The sequence below is a fragment of the Vollenhovia emeryi genome, unplaced genomic scaffold, assembly GCF_000949405.1.
Source record: "Vollenhovia emeryi isolate VEMERY1.0 unplaced genomic scaffold, V.emery_V1.0 DF939315.1, whole genome shotgun sequence".
Taxonomy (NCBI): Eukaryota; Metazoa; Arthropoda; class Insecta; order Hymenoptera; family Formicidae; genus Vollenhovia; species Vollenhovia emeryi.
Window position 1 is genome coordinate 59,093 of NW_011967051.1, and position 15,983 is coordinate 75,075.

Below are 15,983 nucleotides of genomic sequence, written 5' to 3' on the forward strand. Positions count from 1 at the left end.
GAGAGAGAGAGAGAGAGAGAGAGCAGTACGAATATCTCACTCTTTCTTTAAGCTGCCATCAGTCTAGACTAAAATATAACCGCACATCGCACGAAGTTTGATAATAGTGTGAGTTTGCTGTTTATTGCAAAAATGGGTGGACGTGCAGCACCTTTGTGCAATAACACAGCGACAAAGGGATACGCATTAGAATAATCAAAATCAATCACGATAACCTATCTTTTGCAAAACTATAAAACGACCTGTTTTTAGTTTTTATTCTGCGAGCACGGATTAGCTCGTCGGGGCCAGGTTCGCGGACAGATCGAGATACATTGGTTCGGGAACAATGATCTTTATTGCGGATCTTACAAGTGGTTTGGCCGCCGGTCGCGATCAACCGGTTACATGAAATTCCTACGGACGTTCGCGACAGTGGTTGTTATTTACAGAGCGCGATTGCTAACAATGACAAACATCCTAGCCTATTATGTACAAGCCGGGCCTCATGCGCGCCACGGTTGGCGGCTAGCCGGCACGGCCCGAAATTGTTGCGCAGTGGCGCGGTTCTCGCGGTTCGAGTGGATGCCGGCAACGCCCGGGCGAAGACAGAGCACACTCTACCCCAGTGAGAAATGATTCGTCGATCGACGTCGAATCGACATCGACACCGTCGAATTGACGTCGATTCGACATCATTTCGACGTCGATCGACGAATCATTTCTCACTGAGACTCTCTGTTTTCCACTCGGGAGAGATGGATGCCGGCCGATCCAAACAGCAGAAACTCCTGCTGGAGGCGAGGAACACCTCATCCCCTCTGTATCTGGACAGTCGGTGGCGGGAGCGGTGTCCCTACGAACGCTACTCGGGAGCTTCCGATGGAGGCGGAGTACTCTCTACCCCACGTTTGGTCGTAGGAAGGCCTGGGAGGATTCGGAGCGGTTATTTGCCTTCGAGCTTGGAACTGGTCGGCGACGGAATCTCTTTTTTCGTCGCTCGGCCTCCCTTATATTCCAAAATTCGCCGATTTTGGCGGCGCTCAAATCGGCGGCGCATGGCGGGGCGGTGCGCCTGCGTAATGCAGCGCCGCGCGCGGCGCGTCCGCGACTTCGGTCGGATCCGCGGGACTTCGCCGCTCGCGGTACGGCTCGGGTTTTTTTTAAAAAATTCGGCGGGCGCCTTATGACCGCCTCATCGCCCAATCGATTTCGATCGGCGGCATCCGGCGGTCTTGGCCGGGAACGATGCGGGTTCGAGGCGCATCGTTACGTCACCCCCTCGTTTCGAAAGGTCTACACTCAGAGGCCTTTTTTTCTCCGAGAGTAGGGGAAAACGCATTTACGCGTACCATCAGGCCGGTCCTGAATGGTTATGCCGGACTCACCCGTGAAGCGGGAATACCAGCTAAAAACCCCTCTCTTTGGACCATCCTCCGCACTATAGGCAAGTCTCCCCGGGACCACCTACGAAGGCATTACTTCAGGAAAGACCTACCCAACAGTGCTGAACTTTATAGTCCATCCTGCATTCAGAGGCTTAGTGTTTCGTCAGCTCGCGGACAGAGCGTGGTTGGCCGTTGCTGTTGAAGCGGATGACCCAGCGCCGGTTTCCGAGGCGGGTCTTGTACCGACGGCTGACGTGGGCCGCGAAGTGCGGCACGTCGACGGTTACTCCGGTCTCGACTTCCACCGGGATGGGCGGTGGCGGCAGTGGTCCCATAGGTCGTGCTGGCTGGAGCGTCTGGGTGGTACGGGGGCTGGTGTCGGTCGGTCTGGCGCGGTGGCGGGACCGTCTGGAGCCATGCCCGCTTCCGTTCGTTTGTAGCATCCGACCGTTGGATTACTGTCCCGACTCGCGGGACTGTTTGCTGCGGCGCGAGTCCTGCCGGTGGCGATGCTGCCTCGGGCTCGACGCGGTGGAGTCGGATCCACTGGTCCCCGATAGCTGGTGCGGTCGAGTCGTACTGCTCCTGGTCCCGCAACAGAGCGTCGATTTCGGCGAGTACGTCCTGTTCGGTCGTCATCCCGGACTGAAGTGCCGTGTCTCTCTGGACATTTCGCGTGGCTCGCCACTTGGCGTTGTTTTACTCGGCGTCCTCGTTGTTCGTGTTGTCGTCGGCGGGTGCCGTTTTCAAATCTCGCACGTGTCGGTACCATTTGCCTTGGGTACTGCGCAGGTCCACAATAATCGGGGATATGATCCGTTGCACTTCCAGTGGCCCGACGAATTTTGGCACCAGTTTTGCGTTAAAGGCGTTGCTCTTGCAGGACAGGGGGTGCTCCTTCTTCCAGACCTGCTTGCCTATTCTCGGTCGCCATTCCCGGTGGCGGAGATTATAGTGCCGTTCCTGTTTTTGGAACGCACGTGCGAGGTTGATGCGCACGAGTTCGTGTGCGTCTTCCAGCCGGCGTCGCAGCGCGGATGGCGCGGCCGCGGGTTCGGTGGCTGTGCGTAGCTCGCGGTCGTGATTCCAGTAGGCGAGAGTGTACTCCGTTGCGTCGTGTTTGGCCGTATTGAAGGCGAATAGTAGCTCGTCGAGGTGTTCGTCCCACGTGCGATGGCGTCGGTCCAGGAACTGGGCGATCATCGTCTTAATGGTACGTACGGTTGGTTCGCTCCAAGGGGTTGCACTGTGACACGTATGGTGGCGTGAAGTAGTGCCATACCGCGAGGTCGCTTAGTAGCCCCGTGAGGGCTGTGGATCGGAGCTGGGTCCCATTATCTGACAGAACCTCCTCCGAGCATCCATGTCGTAGGATGATTGCCTCTGTGAAGCCGCGGATCACGTTGGCGGTCGTGACCCGGCGGAGCGCGCGCATTTCTACCCATTTTGTAAAACGGTCCTGCATATTTAACAGCCAGACGTGTTACTGTTTTGACCGCGGTAGGGGCCCTATGAGATCGATCGCGATTTGTTGCCAGGGGCGGTTCGCGTTAGTGCTGTGGAGTGTTCCTGGTGTCCCTGCTTGGTAAGGTCTGTGCGCCAGACAGTTCGCACAGTTTCGGACGTAGCGTGCAATCTCTCGGAACATGCCCGGCCAATAATAGTGTCGCGCGATGCGCGCAATTGTTTTTGCGTCTCCGAGATGTCCGACCGTAGGGGTGTCGTCGTATCGGGCGAGGATTGCTCCCCGTCTCTCTTTCGGAACGCACTCCTTCCACTGGTCTTCCGGGGCCGTTTCCTCGAAATCGAGAGAATGGAGGAGGTGTCGGTATAGTCGGCCCTCCGTGATCCGGAAGTCGGGAATCCTTTGCGGAGCCTCGGTCACGGCCTGCCACGAACGGTACCAGGCGCATCACACTATCGACGCGCTACACGTGGTTGGCTGGCGGGAGAGCGCGTCGGCAACTCGGTTCAGCGTTCCCTTCCGGTATTTGATCTCGAAATCAAATTGTTGCAACTCGAATGCCCAGCGTCCGAGACGTCCCGCAGGGGATTTTAGTTTCTGTGACCAGCGTAGGGACTGGTGATCGGTGATCACCTGGAAGTGGTACCCTTCCAGGTAGCCCTGCATCCACCGGATACCCCATAGCACGGCCAGACACTCGAGCTCGGTGGCGCTAATTTTTCTCCGCAGGATTCAAGGTACGGCTCGCGTATGCGATGACGCGTTCTCCCTCCGGAAAATATAGAGATAGCCGGCCCCGAGGCCGGCGTTGCTCGCGTCGGTTTGTAATATGAACGGGCGGTCGAAATCGGGACACGCTAGCACGGGGGCAGACGTTACCCATACAGGACAAACCTTGCAGTTATATTGCTGCTACATTACAGCAATGTTGCAATATTTTAGCAATGTTATTGCAATGTAACTGCAAGTTTTGTGCTGTGCGGGTAGGCTCTCCTTGAGGATTTCGAACGCGCCTTGTTCCCCGGGGCCCAGGTCCACTTCGCGTTTTTCCTCATAAGCGCAGTGAGCGGAGCGGCAACGGTCGCGAAGTCGCGGACGAAGCGTCGGTACCACGAGGCGACCCCGAGAAATTGTCGAATCTGTCGGACGATCTGGGGCGTGGGCCAGGCGGCAATGGCCGCCACTTTTTCCGGGTCGGTGCGGATCCCTTCCCGGTCGACCAGGTGTACCCCAGGGCGGTTTACGCAGAAGCGGCACTTTTCCGGGTTCAGCCGGAGGTGCGCGTCGCGCAGCTGACGGAATACCTCTCGTACAGTCCGGAGGTGTTCTTCGAAGGTTTGATTGCAGACGATAGATAATGTCATCGAGGTATACGAAGACGTGTGACTCTAGGTCCACACCCAGCACGGAATTGACTAGCCGCTGGAACGTGGCCGGTGCGGAGTGTAGACTGAAAGGCATCACGCGAAACTGCATGAGGCCTTTACCGGGGACGGTAAACGCGGTGATCGGTCGGCTGTCGGGGTCCAACGGGACTTGCCAATAGCCGTTCCGGAGGTCCAACGTGGAGAGATACCGGGCCCTCCGCAGCTTATCTAGCGTGGCCGTGATTTGGGGCAGAGGATACGCGTCGCGCTCCGTGACCTCATTGACCTTCCGGAAGTCAATGCAGAACCGCAGCCGGCCATCCTTTTTCCTGACGATAACGATCGGCGAGGTCCACGGACTTTGAGAGAACTCGATAACGCCCTATTGTTCCATTCGTTCTACTTCGGCGTTAATTACGGCCTGCATTGCCGGGTTACGCGACCGGTACCGTTGTTTGATGGGGGTCTGGGTTGTAGCTCGGATTACGTGTGTGATTTTCATCGTGGGTCCCGTGACTCCCTCGAATAAGGCCAGTTCGGTCTGTAAACATTCCCCCAGCTGAGCCATTTCGGTGGATTCGTCGGTAACGGGTCCGCGGGCCGGAGCGGCGCGTCGACCGGAACTGCGGGGCCGTGGCGGCGGCAGGATCGTGTATTGCATCCGGCCCCACAGGTCTATTCCCACGAGCATCTCCTTGTCGAGCGTGGGCAAGATTCTGAACGCATGATTCAATCGACGGCTCAGTACGCAGATCGGGCATCGGATAACCCCTTGGACCATGGCGGCACTCCCGTCGACCAGGTGCACCTGGCTGGTGAGTGCCTCGACCGGGTAGCCTCGGGCTCCCAAGCGTTCGGCCGAAGCCGCGCTAATGAACGAGGATTCGGCTCCCGTGTCTATAGTAGCGCCTCAAATCGCTGATTCTCCACATATATGGTCAGGTGCGGTCGCGGCGTGTACTTTATCCCGACCGGGGTTCGGCCACCGTTTCACCGGCCTGTGTGGCGTTTCCCGGCGGCGGGTGATAGTTGCGGGTAAACACGCCGTCCTTGCCGCATTGCGAACAGAATCGTTTCGAGGGGCGCCGACAATTAAACCGGGTGTGTCTCCGTTGCTTGCAACGTCAGCAACACTCGCTCCGATCGTACCCTCCCGTCGCGGCCGCGCTGGCCGGTTTCGGAAGGTTCTGGCGGCTTCGGCACTGCTCCTCCATTTCCTCGAAATCATCGGCCCGTCATAGGAGGTCCCCCGAGCGGAGAACGTCATCGCGGCGGATATACATTTCGTATCGGGGGTGCAGGTTCTCGTACAGCGTGTCTAGCTGGTCCGCTAAAGTGTACCTCCCGTCCTGCGCATCATCGTGCCTAGTTCCGTTGCGAATTTACGGTATTTCTCTTCCGGGCGTTGCACGCGGGCCTGTATGTCCCGTACTAGTTGCGTGCGATAACGGCGGAGAAGGTAGTATTCGCGGAACGATTGTTCGAAATCGCCCCAGGTCGTCCAGTCCGCTCGATTGTTACAGTACCACAGAATCGCGTCGCCTCGCAAGAGCTCCGGTAGCCCCCGCAGTACTTGGTCGTCGGTATACGCGTATTCCGCTTTGAGTTTTTCGACGCGTTCCAGGAAGGCCACCGGGTCCTTCCTCTCGTGGCACCCCCATTTCCGAATCTGATTGATAAGTTTCGCGGTGAGTTCGGTGGAAACAGGTACGTTCGCGGGGGGTTCGGTGGACACGGGCATGTTCACGACCTCGTCTGGCGCGAGAAATCGGTCTTCCCTCTCGGAAAAGATTCCGGGTGTCGGGACACGTACTGGCTTAATCGGCGGCGGAGGTCGTCGATGCCTCCCTCGGTTTCGAGTCCGAGCGTCTCGTGTTCCTGGATTAGTTCGTTCTCGGTCAATTTGTAGATCCACTCTTTAGTCATTGCTCCCGCGTGTCTCTCGCTCCTGGAGTTAATCGGGTTCCTGTTCGGGCGCCATAAAACGACCTGTTTTTATTTCGCGAGCACGGACTAGCTTGTTAGGGCCAGGTTCGCGGATAGATCGAGATACGTTGGTTCGGGAACAATGATCTTTATTGCAGATCTTACAAGTGGTTTGGCCGCCGGTCGCGGTCGACCGGTTATGAAATTCTTACGGACGTTCGCGACAGTGGTTGCTATTTACAGAGCGCGATTGCTAACAATGACAAAAATTCTAGCCTACTATGTACTATATGTACTACAAGCCGGGCCTCGTGCGTGCCACGGTTGGCGGCGGCTGGCGCGATCCGAAATCGTAGCGCGGTGGCGCGGTTGGGTTTCGGCGCGAGATTCCGGGCTTGGTCTGGTACGTGAGACCGGGATTCGAGTGGATGCCGGCAACGCCTGGGCGGAGACAGAGCATACTCTACCCCCTGTTTTCCACTCATTTGGGAGAGATGGATGCAGGCCGATCCAGATAGCAAAAACTCCTGCTGGAGGCGAGGAACACCTCACCCCCTCTGTACCTGGACGGTCGATGGCAGGAGCGGCGTCCCTAGGAGCGCTACTCGGGAGCTCCCGATGATGGCGGAGTACTCTCCACCCCACGTTTGGTCGTCGTAGGAAGGCCTGGGACGATTTGGAGCGGTTATTTGCCTGGAGCTGGTCGGCGGCGGAATCTCTCTTTTCGTTGCTCGGCCTCCCTTATATTCCAAAATCCGTCGATTTTGGCGGCGCTCAAATCGGCGGCACGCGTGGTGACGTCGCATCCGCGGCTTCGGCCGGGTCCGCGGGATTTCGGCGCGGGTCAGATCCGCGAGTGTTGGCCGCTCGGGTTTTAAAAAAAATATTCGGCGGGCGCCTTATGCCCGCCTCATCGCCCGATCGATTTCGATCGGCGGCATCCGGCGGTCTTGGCCAGGAACGATGCGGGTTCGGGGCGCATCGTTACAAATGGATTAACCCATTAACGCCGGACCGTCCTGGATTTTGCAGTTCTTTTCAAACCGTTGCGACACAATGAATTTGAAATGGGAAAAATTCTAACCCACCTGTCCTGATGTTTCCGAGGGTTCTCTTTCTAATAGTGCCAATGGAAAATAGAAAAGCAAAGCCTAATATGAGAAAAATTAATTTTCACTCGAAAAATCGTTATTTTTTGATCGACGTTCAAGAAATCAATTTTCCAGATCTTGGGCTAGGGATTAGCTCAAAATTGATAAATATCACGTCCTCGATGTCTAAACTTAAAATTACCACGGTGGGAAAGAAAATTTTCCGTGACGGAAAATCAAAATAGCGACTAGAATCAAAATTATTTTTGTAAACTTCGCGAATTTTTCACTCAACATGTATCCGGTGTTTTGAAAAATGTCAGGAGGAAAAAGTCTTAGAATTGATCATAGAATATGCTAAAATTTGTGTATGAAGGTGTTTTGGCCACTTTTTAAAATTTTTGAAAATTTGGGAAATTGGAAATGTGCATTTTTTCAGTCACACACTTTCAAGAAGGATCTTTCGTAAAGTTATTGGTGCGTATATAGGTTTTTTGGATTTGAAAAATTCACATTTACAATTTCCCAAATTTTCAAAAATTTTCTGTCTTGCTTCGCAAAGACAGTCTCAAACCTACGTGAAATCGTACAACGCGTGAACCTAGTTTCGCCTCGAAGGCAGGGGTCGGTGTGGGGTAGGACTTGCTTCGCGCAGACAGTTGCAAACCTGCGTGGAACCGTACAAAGCGTGGACCTAGTTTCGCTTCGAAGTCAGGAGTTGATATGGGGTGGGTTTCGTTTTGCGTGGAAAGTTGCAGTCTATGTGGAACCGTACAACGCGTGGACCTAGTTTTATTCCGAAAGCAAAAGTCGGTGTGGGATGTCAGTGGATCTCGCTTCACGTGGAAAGCTGCAAACTCATGTAGAATAACAACAACAGTACAATGCATAGACCTGGTTTCACCTCAAAAGCAAGGGTCGGTGTAAGATGGACCACTGTTTCTACTCCTTCCCTGTTCATACGAGTTTCTACATAAATATTAATATACTAGCATGTACCACGGATTTGCCCGCCGTCTTAGATACTTTTGTACATGATTTTATGCAACTTAGAATCAATCTTATCCGGAAATTCTACAGAAATAAATTTGTCAATCTCACCTGGTTGTATTTTATCAATACAAATTTCGTATTAAATTGTAATTAATAAAAGATACAATATACATATATCTTCTGTAATAATTTTTGTAAGGTTTTATTTAAAGCTTTTGACTCGCCATTTGTATCTGTGTTAAATTTATACTGAATTTTATATACAATATATTAAATTACTGGATATAAAGTGTTTTCTAATAGCAAATATAACACACAAAAATAGAGCAATAACGTACTGCTATCAACCATTTTCTAATGAAAAGAGGTTTCTTAATATGTTACTGAGATAGATCATCCACCTAGTCTAAATAGTAAAATATGGGATAGTTTGCACTATCTGGCATAAATGAAGAAACTTGTAAATTCTCAAATTTCTAACGACATTGAAAGTTATTCCGAATTAATTTATTAAGAAAGAGCGTAAAGAAGTAAAGTCTTATGAAATTGATATACGTGAAAATAATTATCATTTATTTATAGTACGATTTTGAGCTCAAAATTATATCGGTTTTTATCCCTGTTGTAAGTTCTTGACATAAATATACATATACATATCATCAAATTGTAAGAGGCAATGTTCTAAACATTTTAAAGCCAAATAAATTCCTATTCTTACCTATTACCCTTTAGTCTCTTATTACAAGTCTGTACAGGGTGTCTGAAAAATAACTGATCAGTCGAAGTATGTAGGTAGATTAGGGCAAATTAAAGAGAAAGTCAGATACCATGATGCAAAATTCGCAATAGTTATTGAGTTATTCATTATTATGTCTAAGTGAATGAGTGCGCGGAAACAGGCTTCCGACCATAGACCGGGCTCGGTAGGCGTAGTGTCGCTCGTCGCTCGCGCGTAAGCGAAGTCAGAAACCTATTTCCGTGCGCTCATTCGCTTAGACGTAATAATTAATAACTCAATAACTATTGCGAATTTTGCATAATAGCATGTGACTTTTCTCTTCAGCTTGCCGTAATCCACCTGCATATTTCGATTGATCAGTAACTTATCAGACACCCTGTATAGACTTACAATTAGTAATAAAGAGTGAAGGGATTAATGTTCAGAATAGAAAATTATTTAGGTTTATACGCGCGCGCGCGTATATGTATATGACAGCTTGAGTATTTTCACTGGTTTTTTACTTTATATACATATAATTAGATAAATATTGAATACTGCAGAAAAAAGTATTAAGAATACAAATAGGAATTAGAAATACTAAGAATAAGAGGGTTAAAAAAATGCTATATTTTGATTAAATTTACGATTGTGTGTGAAGGTCGTACGGCTGAAGCAAAAGCGTCGAACGCTAAAGAATCGCGGTTATGCTCAGAACTGTCGCAGTAAGCGGCTACAGCAACGGCAGGACCTGGAGAGCACCAATCGGAATTTGCAGAACGAACTTCAGCGCGCGAAGATCGAGTTGACGCGGATTCAGCAGGAACGTGACCTTTACAAGCAACGATACGATATGTTGAGAACGCGACAGAGCCATCATCACAATCACAATCATAGCCATCATCAACAACAGATACCGCAGCAACAGCAGCAACAGCAGCAACAGCAACAGCAGCAGCAGCAGCAGCAGCAACATCAAACTCAAAGTCAACAACCACATCCACAGCAACAACAGCAACACCAACCAGCACCAGCGAGTCCTGAAGTCTATCTGTGACATCGACAGCGCCGAGGAGGCGCTTGTTGGACTTGAAGTGTCATTCGTTGCGACGATGGATTCTTCCACTGGTGAGTAATGATAACTATATAGTATTGTAATATTATACATATATGTGGACTGTACATCACAATATGCACAGTGTGATACTTGTTCACGATTTAGAAAGACTGAAATATTTTACTAAATTCTGTATTTATATCTAATATTTTACATATTACTCGTACATACACTACAAAAAAAAAATAGGGAACACTTTTCATACCCTAAAAATTGGGCTATTTTCAAACCACTGAAACTCGGCGAAAAATAATCGTAGACACAAAATTAAAAAAGCATTTTAAAGCTTGAAGTTTCAACTTTAAAACTTTGTCAATAATTTATTTCGATATATTCATCTTCCTCGTTCTGTGCTTTAAAAAAGAATACATTGTTTTGTTCCTTAAAATTACGTATTTTTGACACACTGTAGCTCGATAAAAAAATTTCTCTCGACAAATTTGATACAAGTTCCACAATCTACGACATTTTACCTACAAAATGCTTTTTTTAATTTTCCTACGATTTTTCTTGACCGAGTTACATGACTTTGAAGCGAACCATGCATTTTCTTGAAAAATGATATTTACCGCCGGCATTAGCGTTACCCAATGTGCACCACGTGGAGGTTGCCGGTCGGATTGTGCACATCGCGCGCGCGCGTGTGTGTATCTGTGAGTGATGTGTGTGTAGCGTGCGTGTGTCAGCGTGTGTGTGTGTGTGTGCGTGTGAGCGTTTTGTATTGTATATTACCTCCTCTCTGATTAATTACCGCTTGTAAACGCTCTCGCATGTTGATGCATCTCTCGATCATGTTTTGCGGAATTTCATACCAAATTTGTCGAAGCACTTCTCCTAAAAAATCGTCTGTGCACATCTTGCAGTGTTCACAGTGTACAGCAGTAATTAATCAGAGAGGAGGGAATACACAATACTAAACGCTCGCTCGTGCACACACACACACACACACACACACACACACACACACACACACACAGATACACACACGCGCGCGCGCGCGCGCGCGATGTGCACAATCCGACCGGCAACCTCCACGTGGTGCACATTGGGTAACGCTAATGCCGGCGGTAAATATCATTTTTCAAGAAAATGCATGGTTCGCTTCAAAGTCATGTAACTCGGTCAAGAAAAATCGTAGGAAAATCTTAAAAAATCATTTTGTAGGTAAAATGTCGTAGATTGTGGAACTTGTATCAAATTTGTCGAGAGAAATTTTTTTATCGAACTACAGTGTGTCAAAAATACGTAATTTTAAGGAACAAAACAATGTATTCTTTTTTAAAGCACAAAACGAGGAAGATGAATATATCGAAATAAATCATTGACAGAGTTTTAAAGTTGAAACTTCAAGCTTTAAAATGCTTTTTTAATTTTGTGTCTACGATTATTTTTCGCCGAGTTTCAGTGGTTTGAAAGTAGCCCAATTTTTAGGGTATGAAAAGTGTTCCCTATTTTTTTTGTATATACATAATTATCTCTAAATATATCGAGCGGCACGGTAGCATTGCGACGCCAAATACAGAAAAAGGGAGAATTGACCATGTGATAACATCACTGTACAAATATCGAGTTGTTATCAAGTTTATGAAGTTTATCAAGTAGACACTATTGATGGCATTTTTTTCCTTGCATTAATGCTTGAAGATAGCACGAGTATAATCGACTTTATTTATCTATCGATTCTATTTTATAAATTGATACTATATAGATATAATACTTTTTTTATAATCGATATTGTTGTTTTAAAAAATGATAAAAAGTGCATGCGCCTATTAACAAATTGTATAAAAAATGGTTTAATATACAGAATGTCTCGTAACTGGTGGTACAAACGGAAAGAAAGTGATTATACGTAAAAGAAATAAAGCGAAAATAAAGAATAACATTTTTTGTACGAGATTCTGTTTTCGAGAAAAGATCTTTTGAGCGTCGAACAATTAAAATAAAAAGTAAGTTCGGCTTCTGGATTCTTAAAAAGACAAAATACGCAGGCAAGTAGGTATTCGTACAAATTGAATACAAAGGATACAGTTATGTATGTATATGGCAAAACAGGTGTGTTACACATAACAATTTTTTATTTAAACACAGTTCTTTGTTACAAATAGTAAACATATCTTGACTTATTATGTAGCCCTGAATTATCCTTCGATATTAACACTGTGAACACAAATGTGTGCAAAAGTCTATTCCTGGATAGCTAATTCTCTCTCTCTCTCCCTCTCTCTCTCACGACCCCAAATAATACTAGATATCAAATAAGGCACCACCAAGAATAAATCCTCCGAAATCATGTTTTCTATTCGTAATTGAACAAAACTCTGACGTTTGGTGTTTTCTTCCCAATTGCGATAAATATTACCACATGCCTCAGTGGTGGAATTGGTGAGACGCCCGCCTAGTGAGTAGGGAGGTCCAGATTTAAACCTTGGTAGAGAGGGGTAATATTTTTCGCAATAAATATGTAATAGAATTATTTAGACACCAACCCTGTCACGGCTCTTAGCCTTCTTACTCCTTCGAACTTTTCTACACTCTGCCGCAAAAAAGCGGTACACTAAAAATTTGGGAGAAATTTACCAAATTTCAAGTGATCATATCTTGGTAAGTAATAAAGATAAAAATAAGTACAAAAATGGAAAATGAAGCTCCGAATGTCCTCTTTAAAAATATTTGAATGGCAATTATGCTCGGTCATTTTTTTCAAAATGGCGAATGATAAAGTGAGAGGACACAAAATTGATAATTGAAGTGATGAAGATATGACGAAGTGGACATGAAAGTATAGGGTGTCAGCTTTAAAATGTTTTTTTATTGAGTTCGATACGATCATTTTTCGCGGAGTTATGCACATGTAAAGAAAAAAACAATTTTTTTAAAAAAGCATTTTTAAAAAGCATTTTAAAGCTAACACTCTATACTTTCATGGGCACTTCGTCACATTAGGCTGCGATACCTACTGTACGCCATGCGCCGTCGTAAACTCGAAGCTATATTTATCAACTTTGCGTGCTCTCCTTTTGTCATCCGCCATTTTGAAACAATCGTCGCCGACAATCTCGATTTTAATTTAAAAAATGGAATTTCAAAGCTTTCAAACCGTTTTTGAAATTTTGTACTGGGATGCTAGGTGCACTAGGTGCTGAGATATTCAATTCCGAATTTGCAACAAGGTCGATTCATTGTCTGTCAAATTATGGTCGTAATTCTTTCCAATATGAATAGCATAAAATTTTACTGATCGGAATGGAACATCTCGTGCGTGTGTGTTTTATGCGCGCGCGCGGGTGTGTGTGTCTTTGCATACCACAAGGATAAGGACCCCGTAGTTCGTCAAGAGAAAGTGTCGTAGCTGGTGATGGAGAGTCGGAGCTTTTCGAGCCGTCGCAACCAGAGGCGCTTCGCGTAGGCTTGAAATTGTCCGGAGCTTTTCGAGCCGCCGTAGCCGCAGGCGCTTTGCGTTAGGCTCTCTCACGAGCGAGCGAAAGATTTATGTCGATACGTGTACGCTAACAAATTTGATTTTTTTTATGTACATAATAAGAAGGACAATTGATACTAACGTTGTGTCAGATTTAACAGTTGTAAAGAGTAGTTATCAATCATTTATTAGTGACATCTTATTGTTAGATTTATTATGTCGACAATAAATCCTGAAAAAGCTGCTCAAGTTGTAGCGTTGATTGAAGATGGCAGAAGTCGAAGGTACGTTACTGAGACACTTCATCTGTCAGTGTCAACTGTGCAATGTGCTTATGCCAGGTACTTAGACAACAATTACTTCCAGAGAAGGCCTGGTTTAGGACGTCCTCGATATACTAATGACGAAGATGACCGATATATTGTTTTAAATTCGTTAAGACACAGACATCGAACAGCTCTTCAAATTCGAAACAATTTAAGAGATGTTCGCAACATTAATGTATCTGTTGACACCGTTCGGAGAAGATTAGCGGAACAAAATCTGTTTTCGCGCAGGCCAGTGGCTGTACCTTTGCTTACACGTCGCCATCGCGTAACTCGACTCAATTTTGCAGTTGAGCATAGAGACTGGACTTGCGCAGACTGGAACAATGTACTCTTTAGCGATGAATCTCGTTTTTGTCTCTATTCTCCAGATGGACGAGAACGAGTTTATCGTCGCGGTGGAGAACGATTTACAGTCTGTACTGTAAGTGAAAGGCATAGCTACAATGGAGTTGTCTGTAATGATTTGGGCAGGAGTTTCAGTGAATGCTCACACAGATCTGCACTTTTTTGACAGGAACACGAATGCCGATGTGTACGTGGAATTACGTACTCATTCCGTATGTTGTTCCGTATGCACACTTCATCGGAGAGAATTTCTTGTTTATGAAAGACAATGCTCGACCACATAATGCAAGAAGAGTGCTTGATTTCTTTGATCAAGTTGGCATAAATCGACTCGATTGGCCAGCAAATAGTCCAGATTTAAACCCAATTGAACATTTATAGGACAACCTCGGCAGGAAAATACGAAATCACGTACCTGCTCGTCAGTCATTGCAAGAACTTCGAAGAGTTATTACAAATGAATGGAATGCAATTACGCAGGATGAAATTAAAAGATTAATAAGGAGTATGCCTAATCGCATGAATGAGATAATACGCGCACGAGGAGGTTATACTCACTATTAATACACACACACACACATAGGTACCACAAGGAAGGTGTGGAGCCTTAAAATACTGTGGAGCTGACGTACCACGGGGTCCTTATCCTTGCGGTATGCAAACACACACACCACAAGGAGGGTGTGGAGTCTTAAAATACTGTGGAGCTGACTTGAAAAGCTCCAACTCCCCACAACCAGCTATGACAATTTCAAGCCTACGCGAAGCGCCTGCGGCTGCGGCGGCGGCTCGAAAAGCTGCGATTCCCCACCACCAGCTACGACACTTTCTCTTGACGAACCATGGGGTCCTTATCCTTGTGGTATGCAAAGCCCCACACACACACACACACACACACACACACACACACACACACACACACACACACACACACACACACACACGCACACACACACACGCGCGCGCGCGCGCGCGCGCGCGCATAAAACATACGCACGAGATGTTTCATTCCGATCAGTAAAATTTTATGCCATTCATATTGGAAAGAATTACGACCATAATTTGACAGACAATGAATCGACCTTGTTGCAAATTCGGAATTGAATATCTCAGCACCTAGTGCACCTAGCATCCCAGTACAAAATTTCAAAAACGGTTTGAAAGCTTTGAAATTCTATTTTTTTAATTAAAATCGAGATTGTCGGCGACGATTGTTTCAAAATGGCGGATGACAAAAGGAGAGCACGCAAAGTTGATAAATAAAGCTTCGAGTTTACGACGGCGCATGGCGTACAGTAGGTATCGCAGCTTAATGTGAAGTGCTCATGAAAGTATAGAGTAATAAACTTTCAAGTAAGACCCTCGATCTAAAACTAAACCATATATGAGAACATGCCTAATGCGGGTCACAAGGCAAGATGTAGGTAGCCCAACTTGTAGATCTTCAAATCTTTCTGAAAATCGTGAATCTATATACCGTTTCTTTCAACATTAGTACTACGCGCCGAATTGTTTTTTCGGACATAACGCAGTTTTGTCTTTACACGTGGAATTATTATCGTCAGCAGATTCACGTATTTGATTTGATAATAATTATTTTTCAAATGCAATTCGCATTTTTTCTGATGCTACATTTAGCATTCAGTATTCCCCCCTCCCCCCATTTTCCCCGTCCTGTAAATTAATTTTATTGCGAAAAATATTACCCCAACCAGAATTCGAACCTGGGACCTCCCTCAATCCGTGACGGGCGTATTACCTACTCGACCACTGGGGCTGTGATAATATTATTCGCAATAAAATTAATTTACAGGACGGGGAAAATGGGGGGAGGGGGAATACTG

General features: G+C 46.9%; 1 protein-coding gene across 3 annotated transcripts in view; it reads left to right on the top strand.

Moving 5' to 3' along the window:
- LOC105558744 (transcription factor MafB) overlaps nt 1-15,983 on the top strand; it is a 43,352-nt gene that overhangs the window by 11,310 nt on the left and 16,059 nt on the right. For 2 of the 3 annotated variants that reach the window (XM_012006615.1, XM_012006617.1), the window contains exon 4: nt 9,589-10,055. In XM_012006615.1, coding sequence (XP_011862005.1) covers nt 9,589-9,984 — 396 coding nt within the window. In that variant the 3' untranslated portion in view covers nt 9,985-10,055. Of the gene's footprint in view, nt 1-9,588; nt 10,212-15,983 lie in introns of those variants that run through there. The other variant, XM_012006616.1, reaches the window with a different exon arrangement.